Source organism: Trachurus japonicus, chromosome 3 (genome assembly GCF_045865225.1).
Source record: "Trachurus japonicus isolate A0001 chromosome 3, Traja_1.0".
NCBI classification, from domain to species: domain Eukaryota; kingdom Metazoa; phylum Chordata; class Actinopteri; order Carangiformes; family Carangidae; genus Trachurus; species Trachurus japonicus.
Window position 1 is genome coordinate 26,076,908 of NC_140909.1, and position 24,808 is coordinate 26,101,715.

The 24,808-nt window shown below is 41.5% G+C and overlaps 4 protein-coding genes across 5 annotated transcripts; 2 read left to right on the plus strand and 2 right to left on the minus strand.

The window, feature by feature from the left end:
* Window positions 1–1,511: 1,511 nt before the first annotated feature.
* Window positions 1,512–9,786, minus strand: ccne1 (cyclin E1). Its single transcript, XM_085767682.1, has 12 exons — window positions 9,398–9,786; window positions 8,788–8,842; window positions 8,477–8,564; window positions 8,149–8,214; window positions 7,839–8,005; window positions 6,531–6,666; window positions 4,859–5,005; window positions 4,644–4,739; window positions 4,302–4,436; window positions 2,813–2,924; window positions 2,562–2,719; window positions 1,512–1,712 (listed from the first exon to the last, which is right to left on the minus strand). The coding sequence occupies exons 2-12, from the start codon at window positions 8,799–8,801 to the stop codon at window positions 1,527–1,529; spliced, it is 1,305 nt and encodes a 434-aa protein (XP_085623808.1). The 5' UTR covers window positions 8,802–8,842; window positions 9,398–9,786; the 3' UTR covers window positions 1,512–1,526.
* A 25-nt stretch (window positions 9,787–9,811) lies between these two features.
* LOC146990026 (uncharacterized protein F13E9.13, mitochondrial) lies at window positions 9,812–15,346 on the plus strand. The gene is made up of 7 exons (XM_085767694.1): window positions 9,812–9,922; window positions 10,049–10,238; window positions 10,855–10,937; window positions 11,033–11,213; window positions 11,322–11,472; window positions 12,440–12,567; window positions 14,898–15,346. Exons 2-7 carry the CDS (start codon window positions 10,166–10,168, stop codon window positions 15,086–15,088), a joined length of 807 nt encoding a protein of 268 aa, XP_085623820.1. The 5' UTR covers window positions 9,812–9,922; window positions 10,049–10,165; the 3' UTR covers window positions 15,089–15,346.
* A 520-nt stretch (window positions 15,347–15,866) lies between these two features.
* LOC146990027 (tumor protein p53-inducible nuclear protein 2) lies at window positions 15,867–19,725 on the minus strand. Its single transcript, XM_085767707.1, has 4 exons — window positions 19,621–19,725; window positions 18,392–18,536; window positions 18,120–18,282; window positions 15,867–16,845 (listed from the first exon to the last, which is right to left on the minus strand). The coding sequence occupies exons 2-4, from the start codon at window positions 18,513–18,515 to the stop codon at window positions 16,617–16,619; spliced, it is 516 nt and encodes a 171-aa protein (XP_085623833.1). The 5' UTR covers window positions 18,516–18,536; window positions 19,621–19,725; the 3' UTR covers window positions 15,867–16,616.
* Window positions 19,726–20,942: 1,217 nt separating this feature from the next.
* LOC146990028 (protein C19orf12 homolog) lies at window positions 20,943–24,728 on the plus strand. 2 transcript variants are annotated; one of them, XM_085767719.1, is made up of 3 exons: window positions 20,943–21,059; window positions 23,268–23,485; window positions 23,864–24,728. In XM_085767719.1, the coding sequence occupies exons 2-3, from the start codon at window positions 23,329–23,331 to the stop codon at window positions 24,127–24,129; spliced, it is 423 nt and encodes a 140-aa protein (XP_085623845.1). In that variant the 5' UTR covers window positions 20,943–21,059; window positions 23,268–23,328; the 3' UTR covers window positions 24,130–24,728. The 2 variants fall into 2 exon arrangements, with proteins under 2 accessions (XP_085623845.1, XP_085623854.1); XM_085767728.1 differs by having other exon boundaries at window positions 20,947–21,059; window positions 23,314–23,485.
* Window positions 24,729–24,808: the final 80 nt, after the last annotated feature.

The following is a 24,808-nucleotide window of genomic DNA, read 5'->3' on the forward strand; positions in this document are numbered from 1 at the left end:
GAGACTTAAATCTTAATTCACTTGGCTTTACAAGTGTCCTATAAACTTCAATCATCATTACATTGATGGTTTTATCTGGAGATTAAGAATTACCTGAATTAAATGATGTGTGGTCATCAGAGGAGGATGAAGGAACTATTTGTGTTGGCATATCCTAATGAATGATGAACTAGGCGCAACATTCAATATCAGCAAGACAGTTTGGTCATTAGGAAGCCACTCTGTTATATTTATGTCTCCCTCTAATTAAAGAACTAATTTCATTCTCATATTGCATTATGTACATATTGTTATATTTTTCACATTTAATTTTAAAAAAACTAATATGCATCTTCAAACTACTTGATTTTCCATCAGCTTTCATTTTATTTCTTCTTAAATGTTTGTGTTGTACCTAAACTAATTCCTTAAGCTGCCTGTTTGGCCATTAATCTGATTTCTGATTCAAAAACTGAAGAGCCACAAGACAACAGGATCATTCAATTGAAAAGTCTTCAGAAACTTTCTTTGTTGGAAAAAAATGTAGCAGCATTTTATTTTAAAAAGTCAAAATAGAAATCTTACATTTTGGTGGTGGGCAAAGGAACTGCAGTTTGGGATTTAAAAAAAAACAAAAAAACAACCAAGTTAAATACAATCAATAGATTAGCTTCTGAAGCCTGCCTTTGTCACTTGTCCATTTATGTAGCCAAGCTACTGGTCCCCAAGTAAAACATGGCCATGTTTTATCCAATAAAATGTACAGAGTACAACAACAAACAAGAGCGACACCCAATTTCATACTACTAGAGAAAAAAAAAAGAAAATACACACACGCACACACACACACACACACACACACACACACACTCTCTCTTCCCCCTCCATCATGCAAAGCCCACTTTATAGCAGCACATAGAACCAGGTCTGGTCCTAGGAATAGTTTTTGGGCAAATGGGGCCACCAAGAGAATAAAAAAAAAAAAAAAGGCCCCCCTCCTCCCAAAAAAACAAACACTATTTTACACACGCACGCACACACAAAATCATATACAGACTCCATAAAATTCAATTTGGCCTCTGCATAGCAAATAAGGGTGGTAACCATTAAATGTAGATGTGACTGGTAATTAATGCAAGCATGAGGGTGCAATACTATTTAAAAGAAAATCAACAAAAATAAAACATAAAAAATTCTCCTCGGGCCATCCCATCCCTACTGGACCCTTAGCTTTGTGTGGAGGGTTTAATACATAAAGATTCCTGTGGGGATCAAAACCGTTCATTCACAGATGGTCAGTACTTTCCCAATTTATCCAAAGTCAGTGTATATGCACCCCCACCCGCAGAGACATTTAAAAGCATCTCAAACCAAGGTAAAAATCTGTTTGACTTTGAAATGAGAAAATGCAATTTCCCCACCAGAAATCCATCACACACGTGTACTGGTACTGCAGAGGTGTCACTGTTCAGAGGCAACACGTCGAAGTTGCAACACATAAAACCTACTGAGGATTTGGCGTGGTCTCACTCTCAGTGGCTTCACTGCTACTTCGGAGGGGCCCGTTGTGGAGACGCTGCATGCATCCTTGGCATTATTTTCACCACTGTTGCGTCCACTCGGACCATGTCCTCAGTCTTCTCACTGCTCAGAGGTGGAGTCAGGACGCCTGAAGGAACAGAGCAGCGGCCATGGCACTCCAACTCCTCGTCCTGGTAGGAGTAGGCCTTCTCCTGCAGACAGACAATACACAGATTAGACACTTGGAAGCAGTATATCCGAGGTGTTACATCTGAACTGAAGGTAATCAGGTTCATTATGCAGAATAAAATCATACTGTAAAAATGTGAAATTACCTACCTATATGTACTGATGACTGTTACAGGTTGAATTTTTACTATAATGAATGACTTTTAAATTTTTTTTTTGCAGAAAATATTGAGTTGTGCACTACAAGTTTCTCCATGTGACCTTTGAGATTATCCAGGACAAATTAGATTTACAAGGTTTTAAATTCTTTAAAAAAAAAAATAAAAAAAAAGGGTGTGCATTCTCACAGCTTTGGGTCTGAATCTACCATTAATGGTTTTATGTTGCTTCATCTCATTCTGACAGAACCTCAAACCTCATCCTCAAAACTTAGTTCTTTTTTCTCAGTTTATTGTTTGTTCTCAACTTTATCTTGTAAAGCACTTCAACATGTTATTGTCATAGCAACTTCTAAAGTTTGTCCAATCAATTTAATCTGCAACACGTGGGCTCTGATCAATTTCTAAACACATCTCACAGATGACTGAGGCACAGAGGAATGTTGTGAACACAAAAAACATCAAATAAGAGTTTGATAGAGAGATTTCAGTTTTTTATTTTTCTCTCTTTATTGTTGTGGGTTTTGTCTGTAGAGTTACGGCACAATGGCAAATTTGTCAGTTTAAAATTCAAATGTACCAAATGTGCTGAAAAAAAAAAAACATTCATTGAGATCATTATTTTTGATGAATCAAGACTTTCCAATTTTCCTCAAAATTTTAAAACTGAGAGAAGAAAAAGTGTTGTACTGTCATTTCAATACTCTAACTTACCAGCCATGTGAGATAAGGGACATGGGACTGGATGTTGTGCATGTCGTCTGTGGGGATTCCTGGGAAGGTTTTCATGGGCAACCCGCCGACCTCCCGCAGAGCCATGGCAAAAGGCACCATCCACCTCACACACTCTTCGATTTCAACCCACTTCAGAGCTGCATGGACAGAAGTTTGAACAGTTTGCTTTAACACACCAACCTTGCACACCATTATAAACTAAAAGTGAAATACGTCCGTTTCCTTTTTACCTGAAACGTTTTCCACCAGTTCCAGAGATGAGAAGTGAAACAGGGCTGAAGCAGCAAGGATGCCATTGGAAAACTCAAGGCAACGTACATCTAGCATACAGAGGTCCAACAACTAGATAGTGGGTGGGGGGGAGAAAAACTGTAATTAGCATTAACAATAAATTCAACTGCTGCTAATAATCCATAAAGACTGATTCCTGGAGATTCCAATCCATGTTGGCATGAGTGGATTTCATCATTTCTGCAAATCTGTCAGTGTTGCCAATCTGTCCTTCTACATCCCAACAGGTTTTCTAGATTTTAGAGCTGGTGACTGAGGAGGCCGCCTAATTCATGGCAAGGGAACACAGTTGTTTCTGAAATACTCAAACCAGCTCATCTAACACCAACAATCATGTCACAGACAAATAAAAACACTGAACCCCTTTTTTTGTCCAATGGTCAAAGTACCTGCTGACAATTAGCTCTTTCTGCCAACACAGCAGCGTTTAATCTGCAATCACACCCAGGTCAAATGATTCTGTTGTAGATGTGGGTTTTTAAAATCAGCTCTGGCTTCAGTTGGCCTTGGTGTGAACACAACAGCTGGGTGAACCGGCCCAGGTGTTTATTATAAACACAATCCTGGACACACGGAGGATTGGATATTCTCCTTTTCAGGAGGCCCACACCAGGATGAGATGTGACATTTTAACTCAATTTAACAGTTTTGCACAGCAGCTAGCAGCTCACTGTGTGTATGGTCCAAACAGAAAGGTAAACTCAACAGGCTTCGATAGCTAGTTTGGCCATGTTTAGTTTGGCCATGTTTAAAATCCTATAGGTACCTGGGTTAGGGGCATGAGATCACATCTGATCCCCCTCACTTGGGATGGGAACATTAAAGGCCACATCCAGGCAAATTCAACCTAGGGCTATAGTTTACTAGTATTTTAGATCTAAAAGAATGAATCTGAAGATTTTCTTTTTAATTGCTCCTGTTATGCAGTAGTTCTGTCTGTCGCTGCATCGCCACAGCAGCGTATAAATGGAGTCGACGGATCTTAGCTGAAGCTCTACCGTTTGTTTTATCAACAAAGGATAGCAACTCGGAGGCACAAAGTTTTCGTTAATATTCCTTTGTTGATAAAACAAACAGGAGTGCTTCATTCTACCTGTAAACATACTGAGCGTGACACTTTGCGTTTACAAACATGTCGGCTTTCTTGAAGTAAACAAACCCCCTCAGTGTATGTTTGAATATTTGAATGTTGTCTGTGAAAGAAAAAAGAAGTGGTTTTGTGGATTACTCCCTATATACGCTGCTGTGGCATTAAAAAGAAAATCTTTAGATTAATTCTATAGCCAGTCATTGAATTTGCCTGGAATTGTCCTTTAACTGAGGCTCCTAACCTGTACCTGTCTGTTTTTACACACACCGCACTGGTGCCACATGATTGGCTGTTCACTTCATTAGCCAAGAGACACACAGACACACACATACACACACCTCTGCTATCTGTGAGAAGGTAGTCTGGGGGTATCTGGGGATGAGCAGGTCCTCCGTCTCTTTCAGGTAGGCAACCTGCATGTAAACATTCAGCCACGAGATGGGAGTCTGTGGACTGAGACTCCACTTCAGCTCCTGTGTTAAAGTAGTAACAACGTTACCAACAGCAACACAACTATTTACAGCTTCAATGTCAATACACCCAAGGTTTTCCAGGGTTGTGACAACAGAATAACAGCCTTTATGACACAGGAACACTTAAAAAAAATGACATTATAAACAAAACAAAAGACAAAATGTGGATGACTAATCATCCATGATGTTTCAATGTACGTCCTTTACCTTCATAATAATGATTTCCATACTGAGGATCTCATCCTCCGTGCAGGCCTCATCTGTCACATAGGCAAACTGGTGGACCTTGGGAGGATACATTTCCTTGGAGAAGCACAAATATGACAATGTTAACACAACCAAATAACATGATAACCAAGAAACAGGCCAGGGGAAATCTTGAGTGTCCAACTTCACATCCCATGTAGTCCAATCCTTCTTACCTCCACTTTAGCAGCAATGAAGAGACATGTGATGCCTATGAGCTGCAGCGTTGATTTGAAGACGTTCCTCTGTGTAGCCATGAAGCGGTCAAAGTAATCCTGAGCGAGGTGATATGTCTCCCTGTGCAGCTTGTACACTTCACTCACCTGAAATGTACAAACAAATTCAACGTCACCTCATATGGAAGTTCACAATAATGGTGTTTGATAATAGCATAAGACTATCAAGCCTTTTTCAGCTGTTAACTGGAACAACAAAGGTATGGTTATCTATACCGACTAGCACTGTTCACATTGTATATGGGTTAAATGGATGTTAATCATTTCTGCTGTCTTGTCATCAGATGTTAGACGCTGCCAACTGTTACATCTTGTAAGCACTGGGTGGCAGGTGGAGTTAAACACAAATCCTGATCAAAAAGTTTTGACTTTACCTGAAAATTGCTTCAAGGTTTCCAAGGCCGAAAAGATAAATTTACCAAAACCAAAATAAAGTTCCCTCATATTGGTCTCAAGTCTAATATATTCAAGCTACACTATAACAGAGAGACAAAAGGAACTTATCTCAGTGTTTAAATTTAAACGGAGCTGCACTGTAACAGATCTCAGATCTCACAGCTCTTATCACCATTATTCAAAGCAATTTATCCTTTGATATGAAGAGGAACCAAAAATCAAAGGGCTAAAGCTGATAGGGTCTGTGCTCGATGCGATTATACCAAATCAGGTTGGTAGATCTCCCTCAGAGACAGGAGAACTCATAGCGGCTCATTATTCACCTTCAGCACAAAGTATCTTTTCTGGCACAAAAGATATCACTGAATTTTATTTAAACCGTTTATGCCACAGGATGTTTACTGACAATTAGCTGCAAGAAACACATCTGCAGTAAATCTTTCTCACAAACTCGATTATCAAAGCAGAAACACAATAACCCCCGATCTGGGTCTGTAGTCACCAAACTTAATGTCCTGCAAAGTTCATGCCTTTTTTGGGGGGGCAGTACTGTGAGTGGGGGCCAGTGAACGTCACATGAATCACAGCAGTCTGTCTTTAAAGGGACAACGAGGAATTTTGGAAAAGCGAAGCGTTTTCACACTACATTTATGAGCCTCCGCACACACCGTAAAATTCTTTGACCGGCGCAAGACGGACTCATGCTTTCATTCATCAAGAATTAAAGTCAGAGGTTGGAAGACGATCACATACTGTCGTAGTTCCGACCATAAACGGCGATTCGGCAGCGTTATTCTCATAACTTGTCACGAAACTGAAAGTAAGGAAATGCTGGTCGGTTCGACCAGCATTTCCGCCACCACTAATAATAACAAAATAACGATAGTGACAAAACGATATATTTAACGAAAATGGGCCCATTAACAAGTGTGGGTAACGTAGATTCATCCACATTAACGTGAGACTTTTTTATAACCAAATAGAAACTCCTTGTTGTCCCTTTAACTTATGTGTTTAGTGATTGTGTCAGACAATGCTGTGGTCATACAAATGAGGATTTAAGCAGCTTGGAAGTGACTGTAAATGGTGCTGGTTCAAAGGTCTAAAAACCACTAGGGCCAATTTAATCAAAAGAGCAAGTCAGCTCAAAATGTTATCAAATCCGTTTACATGTGATAACAAGTTGTTAAACTGGTCACTAAGACGTGCTACACACCTCCATGAGCCAGTCCAGGAGAATTGCCCTCATCTTGGGCTGAAGATGGGGATGCTTCTCCATCACATGGACGTCCCTGGTGTAGGTCTTGTCCTTCGCCAACATGTTGCTCCACACCACATCCTTACTGGCCCAGCTGGTAATCAAAGCACAGATTGGCACAATGGTCAAGGATTCAACTTTTGACTGAATTGTGTGATTGCATGATCTGCATTTGATGTGGGTTTAAGAGCCTTGTTAGGGTAGCAGTGGTTTAAGGTTACCAACTCCCTGGCCTTGGTCTGGAGCTAAAACACCATCCTTCCTTAGCATATTCCACCATTTTAGTTTAGATGATGGAGGAGTGTTGTCTAACAAAATCTCTCATTGTTGATGTACTCGATTGTTCAGGTGCTGCTTCTGATTTGTCACTGGTTTACTAAGAATAAGTAAGCCCTTTGAAAATGTCTCTATTCTAGCATAAACTCATCCTATAATGTGGTCAGATCAGAGTTTTAGTGAACCAACTAGCTTAATTCATACCATGAAAACATTTGTCTTGTCCATACTGAACACATGATTCAAACAGCCAGAAAGTAGGCTTGAAAAACTCATGTCAGAAAGTTTATATCTTTAATCAGTCCATAGTCAAGACAAACTGTCTATAAATGGGCACAATGAGACTGATCAGCAGCAGGGCTCATTGGAGCTGGTCAACGTGGAGTGTTGAGGAAGTCACACTGCAAACGTTTGTTCTGCTGACAACTCCGAGCCATCACAAGCTATAATAATCACACAGGTTGTATTCAATCATGCAATGTAGTCCATAATCCATCTGAATTTGGTTACTTTGTGGAGACCAAGGCATGGCCTCTCACACGGGTGGCAACCTTTGACAGGCAAGTTTGTTTTTCCTATTTAATTGAATTTAACTTTTAACTGTCAAAGTAAAACATAGTCAAACAAATGCATTATAGGATGCGGCACAGCTTTTGTAACACTACCTACTCTGTCATCATTTCATTTGCATCCTTTTATTCCTCAGTTATTATTATAATAGTTTCATTAGTCTCTTGTCAAATAATCTTAGTTGTTGTCCACAAAAATGGCCGCCAGCCATAGTATAGAGTCACACTCTTGGCTTCCTCTCCTTAAAAGTTGGTCAAAGTGGATTTGGGAAGGAGATTTAGGAGAAATGTTTTAATTAGAAACTTTGAATGTGGGTTAGGAGTACTCTTATCTCGTGGCAAGATAAAATTCTTTATGAGTGCGGTCCCTGGTCACATTTTACCCTGTTGGTTTCACACTCACCACTGTAATGGTACTTACCACAGAGCAGGGAGAGGGGCACAGTGCACAGGGGTTACAAATATGTTGTTAAAGTTGTAGAGGGGGAAGCCTGCACTGATCAGGGCAACAGGTTGGTCCTCTTCCTGATCAGGTGTGGGAATCCACCTGTGTGGACTCTTGTATCCACCACCAGGACTCCAGACCTGCTTCACAGGGAAGAGAACGAGAGAAAAAGAGGGGGGGCATAGGAGGTGACATGGAAATCATGAGTGTAAAATCACAGAACATTAACATGTTGTAGCGGAGTTAAGCTTGACCATGAACATTAAGACCAGATAACTAAGCCTACCTCAGAGTCACGCTGCTTCTTCCGCGTCATCTCTGCTACCTCATCATCATCCAGATCCTGTAAATACTGAAGATAAATAAAATGTTGATTAAAAATTAAGAGGCGATAACAATACCTAATAAATTACTCATAGGCAATAGAGGAGCTGGGCCAATCTGGCATACTCCAGTGAAGTAGTGGACAGCTAGCTTTCCAACAAGCAATGAATATACAGTGTGCTTTTCAGTTTAAGTTATTCAATCAGGCCTGGCAGACACAGCTGAACTGAGGAGGGGGGGGCTCATTATGTCAGTTAAAGGCCGGTCTGAAAGCCTCTTGGACCACTCACAATAGCAACATCTGCCTTCCTCTTTCTCGGTCGTGCTGTGTTTTCTTTGGGCGCCTCGGGAGCAACAGACTTCGGTTCTGTGTCTTCCCTGTAACATGATCAAAAAGCAGACAAACAAATAAACAGGTGGTCGTGCGTGGCAGGACAAACATGCTAACATATATGTAGTAATGTCTCCTAGCAACAAGCTAACTAGCCCAACGGCTAAAGCTCCATCAACTCTTGTTCTTCTGCTCTGGTGTCGTCGCTCACTTTGAGTGACACACTTGACACAACCGTGATTTAAACAGACACACACACACCAAACTCACCGTTGTCCTCTCATTATACTCGGAGGAGGTCCGTGTCAAGTTTCCCCGAGTAAACCTGCGAAAGGAGACAAGTTGTTTTCAAGTTAAGAAGTTTTATTTAGGAAGGTTTTAAGTAAACAAGCACCGAGCTGCTGCTCCCCAACCCCCACTCTCCGCTCCCTCCTGCCGACAAAGCCCGAGTCAGCCTGGCGCGGGGAAACGAAAACGGTACGCGGTGTTAAAAGCCGCCAAAAAGTATTCTGTGTTACACGTACATCCATGAAACCGGCTGACAATCAACAACAGACGCTGATTTTTCCTCTGAGTGTTGTTATTTTGTGTATTTCTTCAGGGAACCCAGTAAATTGCCGCTTGCTAACTTTGAACAGCTGCCTCGCTGCATAATGGCCGAACGACCCCCGGCACAGCTGGGACGCCTGTTTCATTAATTCAGCCATTCAACAGCGAAACACTTGTAACTTAACACAGACGATACTTTAAAAACGTGGCCCATCCATACAAGCTTTCCCTCTTCAATGTCCTGTTTGGTTCACATTCAGGTTAAGCAAGCGCAAGCTGAGAGTATAGCTCTACATAAAGAAGTCGATAAAGTTAGTATCCATCCACTCACCTCAAGCCTCTTCCCCTTGAAGTTCACTCTTATCCACGTCTAGGAAAAATATAGCAAATAGATACGGATGATGTGTTACTCTGACTGCCTGTTGTTAGAAGACGGAGGTGCTCTTTGTGTGTCCGTGTACCCACCACCAGGCCGGGCTAGTTCCTCTGAGCTGGCGCCTTCGCAGGGAGGAGTAGATTTAACTTGGCGCTAAACCTCCAACCTGACCGCCTCTTTATAGTCCAACCTCGCCTCCATTAACCACAGTGTCACACCTGCGGAGGATCGACAGCGCCTGTTTTGTATATAATCTACCAATATCGAGTTTAAAAAAAGAAAAAGAAAAGAAAGACAGAAGTAAAAACGAGTTTATAAACGTAGCCGACAGCCGGGAGGCGTGCGGTGACAGCTGAAGGGGCGGAGCCTCGGAGCAGGAAGTGCCCGGGCACCGCGTGGCTAGTCTGTCAGATGTAAACAAAACAGAGCTTCTCTCACATTGAGCCTCCGAAGAGCACAACACGACGCAAGAATCACGAGGTAATCGACGCTTTTCACTGTTTAAACTCCACAAATGATTGTCAGTCGCTGTCACCGTCTGTTATCCAGGCAAAACAGTGAAGTATGCTAAGCTGCTTATGCCTCTCCCTTTCCCCCCGTTTTTAGAGGCGTCATACCCTCCCTCCCCCTAAAACAACTGACCCTTGGCCCGTCACGTGATCCCCGTGTTAAAAAAGACTACAAAACGATTTGTCCGTCGTTACTTCATGCACAGAAGGAAATATGAAGTTTCTGGATCTCTTCGGCCGCGTAAAGTCCGTGGTTATAGGAATGATTCACGTTAAAGCCTTGCCAGGTAACGCGAGATTACACTAACCAGTGTCCTCCATGTTTGACTGTAAAGTTTTTTCAGTGGAGGAAGTGTACTCCATTACTGCATTACAACTGTGCTGCAGTTAAAATGTCACTGTATTGTTAGCAACATATCTTCAAAGTGCAGAATAATGACTTCAGTGTAAATGTAGGTAGGCCTATACTATCATACTGTATTAGATTCACAGACACAAACACAAGTCCAGTGTCCACTACACCTTAAACTGCTCTGTGAATCATTGTCATGTCTTTATAGTCTCAGTTCAGATTTTAACTACAGGCAATTCCTAGATATGTATCTACTTGTTCATCATGTACATTTTTTATGTGGTTCACAATTGAAACAAGTCATTTATGCCTGTTGTTACAACATGAGCTGGATGCAGCATCATTTCATTCTGCTATGCACTCTTCTTGTGTATGGTTTGAATCACAATAAAGTAAATCTTGAGTATCTTTGTCCATGCATCAGCATTTAAGTAGTATTTCTCTGCTGCAGCACGAGTACTTTAATACTAATAGTTGTACTTAGTTACATTAAATGGCTGTACTTTGTGATGTTTTATGCTGGATATAACCAAGTTCCTCATCTGTGTCAGGCACACCCCTGGGTTGTATGAAAATGCCCCAAATAATCGAAGAAGCATGCAAGGAGGCATCAGTCTACCGTGATGCGGGGATTGTAAGTTGCTGCGCATTGTGTGAGCTCTTACTGTATTTTCATCCAGGTCTTACCAGAAAGCCAGTAAACTGTGGCCACTTTGTTCTCTCTTTCAGGACGGTCTGATCATTGAGAACATGCATGACATCCCTTACTCGTTCTCCGTGGGCCCTGAGGTGTGTGCATGTATGACTGCAGTGTGCGCAGCTGTCAGAGGCATCTGTCCGACCCTGCCACTCGGAGTGCAGATACTGTCCTCTGCTAACCAGCAGGCTCTGGCCGTGGCTCTGGCTTCAGGTTCATTCATTGTTATGCTGTGCATGAGGCCATAACCACCTGTTATCATCAGACCTACCTGTATTTGATTGGCTAAAACAGTATTGTAATGTGACTGTGTGGGGACAGGTCTGGATTTTATCAGGGCTGAGGGTTTTGTCTTTTCTCACGTGGCTGATGAGGGCCTGCTGAACGCCTGCGCTGGAGACTTGCTGAGGTATCGCAGACAGATTGGAGCTGAGCATGTGCAGATCTTCACTGACATCAAAAAGAAGCACAGGTGAGATCACCACCATCTCCACCGTTACAGCATACATGACACTTTTAATATACAAATCAGTGTAGTTATATTTTTGCTCATGAACCTTGACATAATTACCAATGGCAGAAATAACAACTGATCCAGTCTTTTAAATGAAGATCCATACAATGGTTTGACATGACAACACAAAAAAATATCAGTTAGAGAGATTTAAGTGTTTTAGTTTGTCGGGACCCTCAAAGTGAATGTGTTTGACGTTGGCTGCAAATCGGGGTCTGACAAAATCAGCTTTTATGTGTTTTTGAATTTACACTCTTTTTCTTGAACTCTCAGGGATGTAAATGATGATAAAGCAAAGTAGTAAATCCCCCTCATTATTATACAGTCTGTTGTTTGTGAGGTGCAGCTGCACTTTATCCTACAGCTGTTTGGTTTTCTTATTGTTTTCATCATGGCCAGCCATTATTCTCCATCTGCTTTATACATTATGTATAAGAATTCATATGTTAATAGCTAATGAGAATATGAAGGATTTCACACATATGGAACTAACTTAGTGAAGTGTAATTTATTATATATTTCTCATTAAAATGTAAGAACAATGCAGATTTACTGTAGATCAAAACCTTTTCCCTGACTCAGGTTACTTACATACTGCTAAGCAATAGATATAGTTTCTGACTTGTTCTTGGCTCACATGGTGGAGGGCTCCAATCCCACTTGTGGACCTTTACTGCATTTCATCTCTTCCTCTGTCTCTCCCCTAATGTCCTTCTTGTACTATGTTTTAATACCTCATGTCTTATGTAGGTCACTCTCAGGCCCCAGTTTTAAGTTGATATATACAGCTGCTGATTGTGTGTCCTGTTCTATTTTTAATGCGACTGGTAGACTATAAACTGAATCTTCTGGGATAACTAACAGTTTTCTGAATCTGAATGAATTTTACTGTATTTTTTGATTTCGTTAATCCCTGTTTTTCCAGCTCCCATGCCCTGACATCAGACGTGAGCATTGAAGAGACGGCACATGCTGCAGAGTTCTTCCTCTCAGACGGACTCATCGTCACAGGAACAGCCACCGGTGCAGAGGCCGACCCGAGGGAGCTCAGAGGTAACTGCCCACAGACACATCTCACACAACCGCCGGCCTCATATTGCTCTTTGGAACATTTAAAGTATAATCTGGCGCAGTCATGACCAGAGATCAGGCTACAGCTGATAGCTTTCAACACTGATTTTTGATTTATCATCATCAGTTTATAGAATAAAACCAGGAACTCCTCAGATGTGAAATTTCCCATCACTGCTGTGTCTGTCCAGCAGAGGGCGTCCTCACCTGACAGGATTAACTGCTCCTCAGTGAGAGCTCAGTTTTCAATGTCCTCCGTCGGTCAGGACAGTGAACATTCAGACCAGGGATACGTAGTCGTCCAATATGGCAGCGGTTTGACTGCTGGCTGCAGTGCGGCTCAGCTCAGGAATGTCTGATATGCTCTCTCACTGTGTCTCCCTCACACACACACACACACACACACACACACACACATTCACACACCATATACAGTAAAGTGCATGCAAGCTCCACTTTGTGGGAGCAGGGTGAAGCCCGAGCATCTGACCAAGCAACTGCTGACTACTGATCCACCTTATGAACACTGAGCAGTCTGTGCATTACATTGACTGTGTGAACTGTGTCGAATTGAGGAAATGGCCTCCTTTATATGGGATGGTTCTCATTACTCTGGCTGTGTGGCTGCATGTACGGCAAACCCTGTACAAAGTATTACATCTATAAAAACACTTTTTATTTTTTTAGGGACTTTTCTTGTGCCCAATATTTAAATTAACTTTACTGTGCCTAAGACTGGTATTGCACATGCAAGCACACTGTCACGGCAAATGCCTGTGTCACACTGACAGATGATGTGAGGCTGTATGATGTGTTGTGTGAAATGTGTCGCCCATAGCAACAAACCCACAGAAAATTATCACCCCATTCAGCTGTTTCCTCCACCCTACAGAGCCTTTCTGCCTATTTCAGATCATTGTTTTGATTGTTGTTACCGTAACTACTTTTGGGTCATGTTGTCACATATGTGCAAATACTGATCATAGTGTCTATGTAAAAATAAAGTTTCTTACTGTTAAAATGAGAATAGCATATGATACAGTGTATGAAGTAGTTAAAATTAGCCTCACCTCAAATAGTTCCAACATTAACTTGGGCCAATATGTTGTATATATTGGATATAGTATAACAATAGGTAAACCTTGGCTTTTAACTACCTGATACTAGTATTTTATTGTTATTCCATGACATTTCATCAGTTGGCTGAAGGAGCTTTAAACATATCTGCTGAGGGTCAGTAGGTCTGAATTCTGGACCAGGTCCCTCACGCAGCAACATCAGAGCTGTTATTTTAAGAAGTTTCCAACGTGTCACACAAGACTGTAAACAGTCAGAGTCAAACAGGCACACGGCCTCAACTTCATACACACAAGTGTGCCAACACATATTAGGACAAACACACACACACACACATTTGCAGACCCCATCTCATCTGTCCCTGTCTCTCTTCCATGCACGTGCACACACACTATCTCTCTCTCTCTCTCTCTGTTGTCAACACAAACATGCAGCCACTGGTCGTAGCTCACATGCCAAGGTGGAGGTGTTCAAAGATCACCCCCCCCCCCTCACTGTTACAGCAGACACAGTGTGACACATTAACAGTCATGAACAAGTTCATGTTTGAAATCGGCTGAAATCTGCACTGATAGGACCACATCTCAGATACATTTAAACACATGTTATCATTAATATGTGTTGTGATTTGTTGGATTATACATCCATGTACATTGCCGAGAGGGGGGTTGTGAAATCAGATACTTCATTGACCCCCAGAACACAGAATAGAGAATATGGAGTGGTTAAAGATAAATATGTACAGGGTTAGAGTTAGGGTTAGACAAATATACAGGATAATAATATAAGAAAAACGGTATATACACATGAAAAAATAGATAAAGACCTATATGTATATGTATAATGTATTCTTTTATTTTTTAAATCTCATGTTTATCTTTCTATTGAAAGAGACAAATCATGAAGTTTAGGAATGACTCATAAAGACTTGCTTAAAAGACTTAAAGCAGAAGTAAGCAGAATATTTGTGTTGTGTCCTTGTATCCTACAACCTTTATCCAATGAGGAGAGAGAACGGCATAAAGGGGCGGTCCTCTCTGTGTGTGCAGCCAAGGGATGCGCGTGAATGTGGTGACGTAGGGACGAGGGCGGGGACTGCTAACTCCATCGGCTGACAGAAAGTTAGCCAAAACGACCGGATCGCTTATTTCTGCTTTAATGTTCCTGAAATGATCAATAACAAGTCATAAGCATGTTTCTAAAACCTGTGACGCTGTCTCTTTGTTTTTTTGCAGATGTTTCTCAGTCTGTGAGAATCCCAGTGCTGATTGGTTCAGGAGTGACCTACAACAACGTTGAACACTACCTCAGTGCAAGTGGAATGATCATTGGCTCTCATTTCAAGCAGGGCGGCCACTGGGCCAGTGCAGTCGACCTGGAGCGAGTGAAAAGGTTCATGGGAAAGATACACGACCTTCGAAAATAAAAGGACTAGGGCCAGTGTCTTAAACATGTTGATCGTTCATCTTTAAGATATGTGCAAGTCTCTCCGCAGAGAACGTATCATGTGTTCAAAAGTCTTCAGTATTATATGTGGCCTTTTGTAGACAGTAACATTATAAGTGTTGATTTTAGTCACTTATCTGCATCTAGGTTCAATTTACAACTGTTAATTCTTAAACACAGCTGTGATATACTGGCAAAGAATGTCATATTAATGTCAATAAATGACCATTTGACAGTACTTATATAACTAAACTTTTCTAGTCTTATCAACCCTTGCACCACAACCCACATTCACACACACACACACACACCATTGATGAACACGTGTCCTAACAGACATGTGGACTGGAAAAGCCAGGACTTAACCCACTGACCACAGATCTCAAGATCTCAGATCTTTGGAACTCATTACATACAGTATGTATTTAACATACTCTACACTGTATGTCTACAATAAAAGCACATGTACATTAACATACATATATGTATATGGTAGATATACCGGTATAAATGTTAATATGAAAATGTTCTGATTGCAAATAGTTTTAATATATACTGTATATATATATTATTCTATATTAATATATATATATATATTATTATTATTCTGTATGTATATTTCATTCTATATGTACGATATGTATAAAAAAAATCAATGTATGCAGATGTATTAATACATAATACGATTTGGGTATGGGAAGAGGCACTATTTGTACTATTAATCATATAGTGATTATTAAACACACGCACCCACCGCCTTAAGAAAACAAAATTTATTTTAAGCTTTTTTTGTACATTTTATAAATACACACAAATAGAAAAACATAATATTTGACTGTATTTACACTCACATGTCCAAAATAAACATTTTGTGTAACATGAAAAAAGTGAGTACCTGCTGAAGAGTACAAAATCTTACACTCAATAAAAAACTTGAACAGTGGTTTGGCAATTTTTACTTGGCAACAGGACATTCATTAAGAGAATTAACAGAGAATGTTTTTTACACGGCAGGAAAACTGTACAGGTGAACGTAAGCTTTCAATAAACTTGTCACACAAACGTGAAAAGCTAACCAATCAAAATGTGCCGCAATCATAATGAAGAGCAAAGCATTCAAATGGGTTTCAGTTTCTCGTTCTTGGAACAGTGTCACACACTCTAACAGTAACAGCTCCTTTAGCATAACGTCACACGGCTAATCCAGCTAAACAACTCACACAACTCAAATTCTGTACAAACGCTTTTGTTTGAAAGTAACTGCGTCTGTTACTTTTCAACACAAGGGACCAACTCGTCAGTGATATCAGGATTCTTTGTTCTTGGTGCTTTCAGATATGAGGGATGCAGTGCAAGTTGCCTAAGATTTAAAATTAAAAATGACAAACTTGAGTTGCAGTGAAATCAGAGCATTTCAGAGTCAAGGCACCGTGCCGCACTATACTGGGATGTGGCAGAGGCAACTTCGGATGCACACCCTCAACAGACGAGCGTCACCCCCGTGCTCCTCAGTAGTTGTAGAGGCGCTGGCAGGGCTGCTTGAAGAAGCCGTAGCGCTTCTCTGCCGGGGAGAATCGCAGCTTAGCCAGGTTCTGCCTGTGCAGGGAGCCGCGGCTCAGCCTCTTGCGCTCGGCCTGGGTCCTGGCCCTCTGGACGGCCAGCAGCTGGACGTTGCAGGGCAGGGGGATCCCCCACGCAGCCAGACGCCATGATATGTGCGGCCCCACTGCCACCGGCCTGGATAGACACAGTCAGACATGTTGACAACATGTTAGGTGGGACATAATATATGAAAGATAAAGCAAACTGGACACCAGCTCTAATGATCTGGCTGCTTTGACCTTTGAAATATCTTGCACCATTTTGGATCGTCCTCATTTCTCAGACGGCATCATGACTCACACAGCCTGAGCTTTGTGTGTCTGTGTTGTGTTTCCAGGAGTAGAATGATTTCCTGTTCCATCTACAGTTTTATTTTAGCTTTTATCTAAACTTGCTTTTTGATGGAAACCTTTTGATTCATGAAGACTGGCGATGTAGTGATTCTGAAACAGATGAAACCTATTGCCACTGCTCTATGTGTAGTCTGTTGAACTAAACTCTTTTTTCATTTTGCATTATTCAAAATGTGTTTAAATCTTGAAATTATCGTATTTCAACTTGGGGAACATGTTTTACTTTCAAAATATAACACATTACAGCTTTTGCCTGTATGGGATCGTTTTGGTTTTTAAAATGGATAGCAATCCTGAGATTGCAAACCTCTTGTGCACATTAAGGTCAGCAGTGCAAAAAAATAAGCTTTAGTATCTAGATAAGAAAAAGAAAAATGAACCACATTCACACAACAAATTAATAAGCCATTTGAATTACTCTCTGCAGTGGGTGAGTACATTTACTCAGATATAGAGTTCAGATATTTCTATTTTATGGCAGTTCACACTTACGGTAAACTATTGAACAATTTACATCATCTTCCATCATTATTAGACAACTAGTCTATAGAGCTGCTGTAAATGTCCTCCCAAGTGTTTTGCCATATAATTGTAGAGCATATTTTCAGGTCCCATTTGACTTGGTAAAGTTTTAGAGCCTGATTCGGGTTTCAAATCCCACCAAAGTCAAGACAGCTTCCTTCCACCTCAAGGCCAATAGAGCAGATCTCTCTTGTGGCGGCTGCACTACACTGGCTCCCTGTATTTTTGGGACTGATTTTTAAGTCCCTTAAATTGTGCACGTGGCAGCCTCTTACATTAATGATTGTCTGTTGTTTTATGTCCCTCTACAAGTGCTTAGATTGACTACAAAAACTTTTAAACGTTCCAAATGTTCTTCCCTAAACTGACAGCCAGAAAACTCACCTGGAGATGTTAAAGGTTTTCCCTGTTTTTAATGATTTTTTACTTTGAGCTTATCCTGTGTATGAATAAAGTTTATTATAGTGGTGTCAGTTGGGTTCAAGGTCCAAGACAAAGGTGTGAGTGAACAGGAGTATATTAATGGAAAGTAACCTGGAAGTATCCTCTTCATCTTCGTCACTGCTCAGCTCCTCCTCCTCCTCCTCCTCCTCCTCTCCACTCATCCTGCTCCTCATCTGGTAAACAGACATGCTGGGGTGCTCGATCAGCAGGTTCTCCAGGGGATCCACCTGCGGAGCTGACAGCGGCACGTTGTCTGTGTGAGGAACGTCACAGTTAACAACACAGGTCAGTTATCAGCCACCTCCCACCAATATGAGCTGTTCCCTCCCTCCCCGACCTAAACTCGACAATTGAAACCTCACCTGGGAGATTGACAATGACCCATCCTCCTTCCTCAAACTCCATCAGCTCCTCGTAGGTGTCCTCCACCGCCTCAAAGTCCTCCGCGGCGCCGCCGAGCAGCTGAGAAAGAAGCTTTCCGATCATCTTAATGCTTCACCTGCAGATCTGTAGAACAACAAAACACAAGTGGGTGGATTTAAATGTGAGAGCATTGCAAGCGCTGCACTGACCCTCCTCTCTGCTTGTGTCTGTAGTGCAGACGACTCCCCCTTGAGGTCGTCTCGTGGAAGCACTCCTCCAAGAACCTGTGTCTGTGTACAGTTGGTTCCTTGCGCCTGCTCTGTATCAACAGCTGCTTCCATGACACCGGCTCAGAAACCTGAGCGACCGGAGTTGTTTCACTGCTGTAACGCTGGGGGTCTAGAGGTCAACGAGGGGATTGTATTACACTGATAGAAGCATTATTATATAATCTGTGATTCTCATTAAGATTTATGCCATGAAAACAGGACGTGAGCTGACTTTTATTTTGTGACTGACCTTTTGACCCTGCAACAGTACATTTTGTCAACAATGTTTGTTGGTGCAGGTTTCCATGACGTGTCGATGATTGAGCAATGTTTTTATTTGTCTCTTTATGTTACTTATTGCTATTGAACACAATATTTTGCTAACATCCTATATACAATGCTTAATAAACCTTTTGTTCAGTTTTTTTTAAGTATCATCAGGTATAAATCATGGTACATTATGACAATAACACACCATCACATACTGCCTGTAACAGCGGGGTACATTTACCCCCACCCCACCCCTCCTGCCCAGGGTCTGGATGCCTTCCTGTCTGCTGCCTGTCTGGGGCTTTAATATCACCAAACCCCTCCCTGTGAACAAAGAGGAACTGTAGGACACTGTCCCCTCACCCAGATGGATTAATGCTACACAAACCCCAGTCGATGACAACCTCAGTGCTGCAGGCCAATCACCAGCCACTTGTCCGCACAGACACACAAAAACAGCTGACCGTGTGCTCAGAGATCAGACTTTCATTTCAGGAAAGCACGGCGATCAGAGTGGAGAAGTCATCCTTTGCTTTAAACATGATGATATTCAGTTCAAACAAACACAGGTGAACAAAGGCAGAGACAGTCCTACACAAAGACACTAGACAGCAAAGATGAAGACAAAGAAGAAAGACATATGGAGCTCGTAAAAGCCCGGGTGAATAATAACGATAGTTCTGACTTACCTGTCTAAATAAAAGTTAGTTTTTCCTCGGGTGGGGTCGTGGGGTAGAAACAGTCGGGCTGTGCTGCTGCTGCTGCTGCTGCTGCTGTTCCTCTCAGATTGTTTTGATCTCAAAGTTGTTTGTCTGAAAGAGTCCTCCCCGTGTCCTGAGACGTCATCGGCAAGCCCCGCCCCAAAGAGGCGTGGCCAGCAGCCTCCACCGACCAATCAACCCCGCGTATGCGTTTCTATGGCGAAGACGGAAATATCATGTTATATCATGGTTGCAGTTGATGCGAGATGTGAACACGGTCGAGTCTCAAAAACAACTGAGATTTTTTTTGGAGTTTTTGTTCTTTTTTTGTTTTTGTTTTTTACTGATATAAGCATTCATGTTACATATTCCCCTTTCGTTTGATCCTTCTTGTATTTTTTTATCATCATGATAGTACATTTGTATAGTATTAGCCTACAACTGGTAACCAACGACCGATATGTATCAGGACTTATCAACTTCACTGAAAAATAAATAAACAAACATGATAACTCACATTATTTCTTCATTCCTTCCTAAAATAATCTTCATAATGTAAACAACATACCGTACATCTCAATGATCTATTATGCATAGTCATCAGCTGCTTGGACGACCGTAGCCACTAGATGTCGCTGCCAGACCAGAGCAGATCAAATCAAAGAGTGAAATAAGAAAACAAGATAATTACCCCCTCCTTCTCTTTCTTGACGATTTTGTCGATTTTTCCTTAAACGTCGAACTGTTCACAAATCAAAAAATGAAATATGTTTGATTGCATTATATATTCCATTATAAAGGACGTGGGGTGTGAGATGTAGGCTACTATTCAAATACACAATATTTATCAAAAGAAGAAGGCTGCCGAGCAGTTTTTATGAATTAAAAAGTGTTCAACTTAAAGTGAGTGCTGTCACAACCCTTTTTTTGACTTTGAACTTTTTTGGACTGGCACCCGATTCACCTGTTCATACCTTGAGTTGAGCACGCCAAGTTTGCTGATAACCAGTTGTACCCATAGACTGTAAAAAAAAAAAAAAAAAAAAAGGTTGATAACAGTTGTACCCGGTTGTACCACTGCTATAGATCTGTAAGTACTGCTGCACTTCGTTGACTGCAAGGTAAATGTATTTGTAGACACTGTGGTCCTTTTAGTCTCTTGTTTCTCTTTTATTTTGTGTGCACCTGTTGTTCCCATTAGTACATCCTGAAATAAAGGAGAAGGACTGGAGAAAAAAATGTTGGACTGCTAACTTTTCATTGGCTGGTCAAAATCCAAGATGGCGGCCTCTGGCTGACTGTTGCCATCTTGCGTCAACTGTGTCTTACGTACTCTCTGATAACATTTCATCAGGAAGTAGGACTATACCAAAGCAGAGCCGAATGCATGTGTAGGACGAGATCTGCCACTTTGCCCAGGACTGCAGGTAAGAAACAGACGGTTTACATCGACTTTGTAATAATGAGATATTTTTCGACAGAAGTCTGGAGACCGCCGACCTCTTTATTCTGTCTCAGCATGAACAGAGTTGAAGAAAATGACCCGCCAGAAGTCGTCTGTTATTCGACTGTTGTTTGAAACAGATTCAAAACCTAAGATAGTGTTGAGTTTCCACTGTTGATAAGTTTATTCTGTCTGAAATAAGACCACAGACTCCTAATGGCTGATACTTAGTTGGTTTTCTTCTTTCTTTCTTTTTTTTTTTTTTACCGAGGCAGCAGGTTGAAAGTCCTCCCTAAGTTCACAGTGTTGCTCCTTTATATCTTGATCTTCAGTGACACAAACAACTCATCAGTCAATCGACTCTCAGTTTACACATCTATGTGGTTTAGAGACTGCCAGATTCAGCTGTCACACCAAACTCTATTCAGAAACCGGGTCATTAAAAAGAAATGATAGTAACAGTGAGCACTGGCAAGCATAGTGACTACAATTTAACTTTAGATGACATGACCTAATTTCAGATGAACTCAAGAATTAGTTAGAAACATGTAAAAGTTTGGTGGATAAACTGGAAAAAAAACGACATCATAGTCAATTCTCATATACAAATTTTGCTCATTCTTTCTGTAATGAATTTCAAAGTAAAAGTGAAAGCAAGTAAAAGTTCCTCTGACCCTCGCAAACCGGCAGATGCAGCTTTAGTTTCGTCTTCATTGATTAAGAGATGCCTCACCCTGGAGAACAGAAAGCTAGCGTTGCAGTTTATCAGGCTAGACCTAATGCAGTCTTACACAACAGTCTATTAATAAACCCTAGACTCTTTTGTGAAGTTTATAATCAGTTTGTGTTGAGAAAGGTGTTGATTCATCTTTTTGGAAGCTGTGATGTTTATGTTACTTTGACATATCAGAACCCAAAATACATACAAAATGAATCATATAGCTAGTTGAATCAGCATCTCAGTAAACTAACTTCAATGTAAAGTGTTGTGGAAATTTCCTTTAACTTGTGAGAGAGAAAATCATAAGTCCAGCAAAATGAGGTTTCACTTTTATTTTTATCTTGCAAGAGGTGGACTGTCAGACACACAAAAGTCTGTATGAGAGGGTTACATAGGCACAAGAGCGAGAAGGAGCCATGTGCTCCTCCTTGGAGGCATCAAACATTGTCCAATAACATTATTGCATTCTTGCAGAATAAGTTTGCATAGTACAAGTTTGCACTCAGCGCTCATGACATGTCATTAAGTCCAACTCATATCAAGGCAGGAAGCTAGTGGTTGTCTGTGACTGAAGGTTTGTTGTGGTTTTTTCAGACCTCATTGACATCTCAACATCTCACCATGGTTGTGGATATGGAGACAACTGCTTGCTTAAGCGTAATCATCACAAAATAACGAAACCAAGTCGGTCGGACACGTGCATATTGCGCTGTACACAGCAGACAAGTGCAACTTGCGCTTTCCCCCGAAGTTCACCTAAAGTTTATGAGCATACAAAGTTCTTCAAAGTTCAACCAAGGATCATAAACGTAAAAATGTCCATTACAAAACTTAAAGCAGAAGTAAGCGATATATTTGTGTTAATATAAGTCTTAAATAGTTCTATCTTCCGACAGCAATCACTTACATAGAGTGTTTGGTCTGAAACACGGGTCTGTCAGTCACTCTGCTCTGCTCTGAGCCGAGGAGAAAACTTTTCTCGTATCCTACAGTTTTTATCCAATGAGGAGAGAGAACGGCATGCAGGGCTGTGTGTGCAGCCAAGGGACGCCGTGAATGTGGTGACGTAGGGACGAGGACTGTTATGGTGCGTTCAAGGCAGCCCGGAACTCGTGTTTTTCCGACCTGTGAAGTCGTACCAGTTTGATCTGGTGCGAGTTCACGGGTTGGAAGTTACGAGTGGCCGTTATAGTGACTTTCACAGGTAAAACAGGTCGGAAAAACACGAGTGGGTTGCCTGTAACGCTACAGAATCGTAAGTTGTGAGTTGAAGCTGTAATTTACGGTTTCAAAAGCCTGCCTGGAATGCAGCATTAGCCAAAACGACCGGATCGCTTACTTCTGCTTTAATGATATAATGTAGGAAGGAGCTGAAACAGTCTAATGCCACTATATTATGTAATGTTATGTTATTTTGGTTTTCGTAATCTTAAATGAGGCATAATGCTGGATCTCTATTGTTTTTCTTAGGGAAGAGGCCACAGTAGATTCACTGTCTGCTCTCCTGTCTTGTCAGCACCACAAAGCCAGGATGGCTCTTATGGGTGATGTTATGCGTCTGTGCTGTGAATTATCAGCCCACGAACAGATCAAGGTTGCAGTGAAACACGCCACCAGAGGAGCAGCGTGTGCGGGAGGCGGGGCCTTTGTGGGCGCCCTGCTTGGTGGACCTGCAGGGATCGCAGTTGGTAAGAGCCCAACAGGTTTCTGACTGATCCTAGATATGTGAGGTGGATCCTGTAGGGTCCCTTACCCCAGAGGAAATTACAAAAGCACAACCTCATCATATTTTAAAGGGATAGTTCAACATTTTGGCAAATTCGCCCATTGTTCGCCAAGCTGCTCAGTGAACACAATGGAAGTAAGGGTACATAATCCCCTGTCCCTCATCAAACTCATCAGATACGTAATCCAACAACTCTTAAACACTCTCGTGGACATCTTGTGACCTGCACTTTCACATGACTATAGGGATTATGGCAATAGGCAAATTTGCCAAAAATGTTGAACTATCCCTTTAAAGTGAATGTGTTGTGGATGATGAATGTATATTGTGTCTTCACCAGGTGGGGCAGCAGGAGGTCTCCTGGGCAGCTGGATGGCCAAAGGTCAGTTCAAGCCTCTGCCTCAGATTCTGATGGAGCTGCCAGCCAACCAGCAGAAGAAGCTCTACGAAGACATCATGGCCGTCCTGGGCAACCTGAACTGGACGGACGCGGCCCAGCTCATTGCCCTCGTGATGGGGAACGCAACTCTCCAGCAGCAGGTCACCGCTGCGCTGCTGAACTACGTCTCGAAGGAACTGAAAGCAGATGTCCGTTATGAAGACTGAGGCATGGACAAGTGGAATTTTCTGGATTTAGATCTGACAAACAAAAACACAGTCCTTTTGGTGCTGGACTGCCTCACACCTGTACAGATCAGGTCTCCATCTCTGCCTTTTTAACCTCTGTTAAATCATGATCATTACTCTGGATTACCGCAGTGGCCTCATTCATGCGCTCTGTATCAGGGTGTTTGTAAATACACACTACTGGATAAAAGTTTTAATTTCTTAAGGTGTTTTAGTTTCTTCTGCATCACAGCAAGACAATGAGCTGGACACACAGCTGCTGTCCTGAGTGATCCCAGTATCATGGAGTCAGTCTGGGATCACATGTAGAGAGACTGTGATGCCTGGAGCAACCAATCAGCTGACTGCCTTAAAAAAAAAGTTGACATGTGAACCATGGAGAACTAGTGCCAAATTATTTGGTTTGAATCAGGGGTTTTGTTTGTATGTGTTGTGTGCGTAGGTAATTGATCAAGTAAAACTAGTCTTGGCCTTATCTTTTTTAAGGAATACGTGCTTTTCTTTTTAGTACCTAAAACCTTTGCACAGCATTTTACCTCTGTGTATGAATTTCAAATAAAACAAACATTTGCAGATTTTGTGATGATTTGACTGATGATTATTTGCTTAAGACTGTAAAGGAGCATAAGTACACACACACACACACAGGAGAAAGGAC

Bases quoted from the DNA above. Each gene is read 5' to 3' on its own strand.
- LOC146990027 (XM_085767707.1), bottom strand. From the start codon at position 18,515: ATGATCGGAAAGCTTCTTTCTCAGCTGCTCGGCGGCGCCGCGGAGGAC. The intron at 18,283-18,391 runs GTGAGGTTTCAA...TTCCTCACACAG, and splicing joins GGTCATTGTCAATCTCCCAG to ACAACGTGCCGCTGTCAGCT. The intron at 16,846-18,119 runs GTTACTTTCCAT...GTGTCTATCCAG, and splicing joins GATGAAGAGGATACTTCCAG to GCCGGTGGCAGTGGGGCCGC.
- LOC146990028 (XM_085767719.1), top strand. From the start codon at position 23,329: ATGGCTCTTATGGGTGATGTTATGCGTCTGTGCTGTGAATTATCAGCC. The intron at 23,486-23,863 runs GTAAGAGCCCAA...TGTCTTCACCAG, and splicing joins ACCTGCAGGGATCGCAGTTG to GTGGGGCAGCAGGAGGTCTC.
- LOC146990026 (XM_085767694.1), top strand. From the start codon at position 10,166: ATGAAGTTTCTGGATCTCTTCGGCCGCGTAAAGTCCGTGGTTATAGGA. The intron at 10,938-11,032 runs GTAAGTTGCTGC...TCTCTCTTTCAG, and splicing joins TCTACCGTGATGCGGGGATT to GACGGTCTGATCATTGAGAA. The intron at 12,568-14,897 runs GTAACTGCCCAC...GTTTTTTTGCAG, and splicing joins CGACCCGAGGGAGCTCAGAG to ATGTTTCTCAGTCTGTGAGA.
- ccne1 (XM_085767682.1), bottom strand. The intron at 5,006-6,530 runs GTGTGTAGCACG...TGTACATTTCAG, and splicing joins TCCTGGACTGGCTCATGGAG to GTGAGTGAAGTGTACAAGCT. The intron at 4,740-4,858 runs GTAAGAAGGATT...TGCTTCTCCAAG, and splicing joins TCATTGCTGCTAAAGTGGAG to GAAATGTATCCTCCCAAGGT.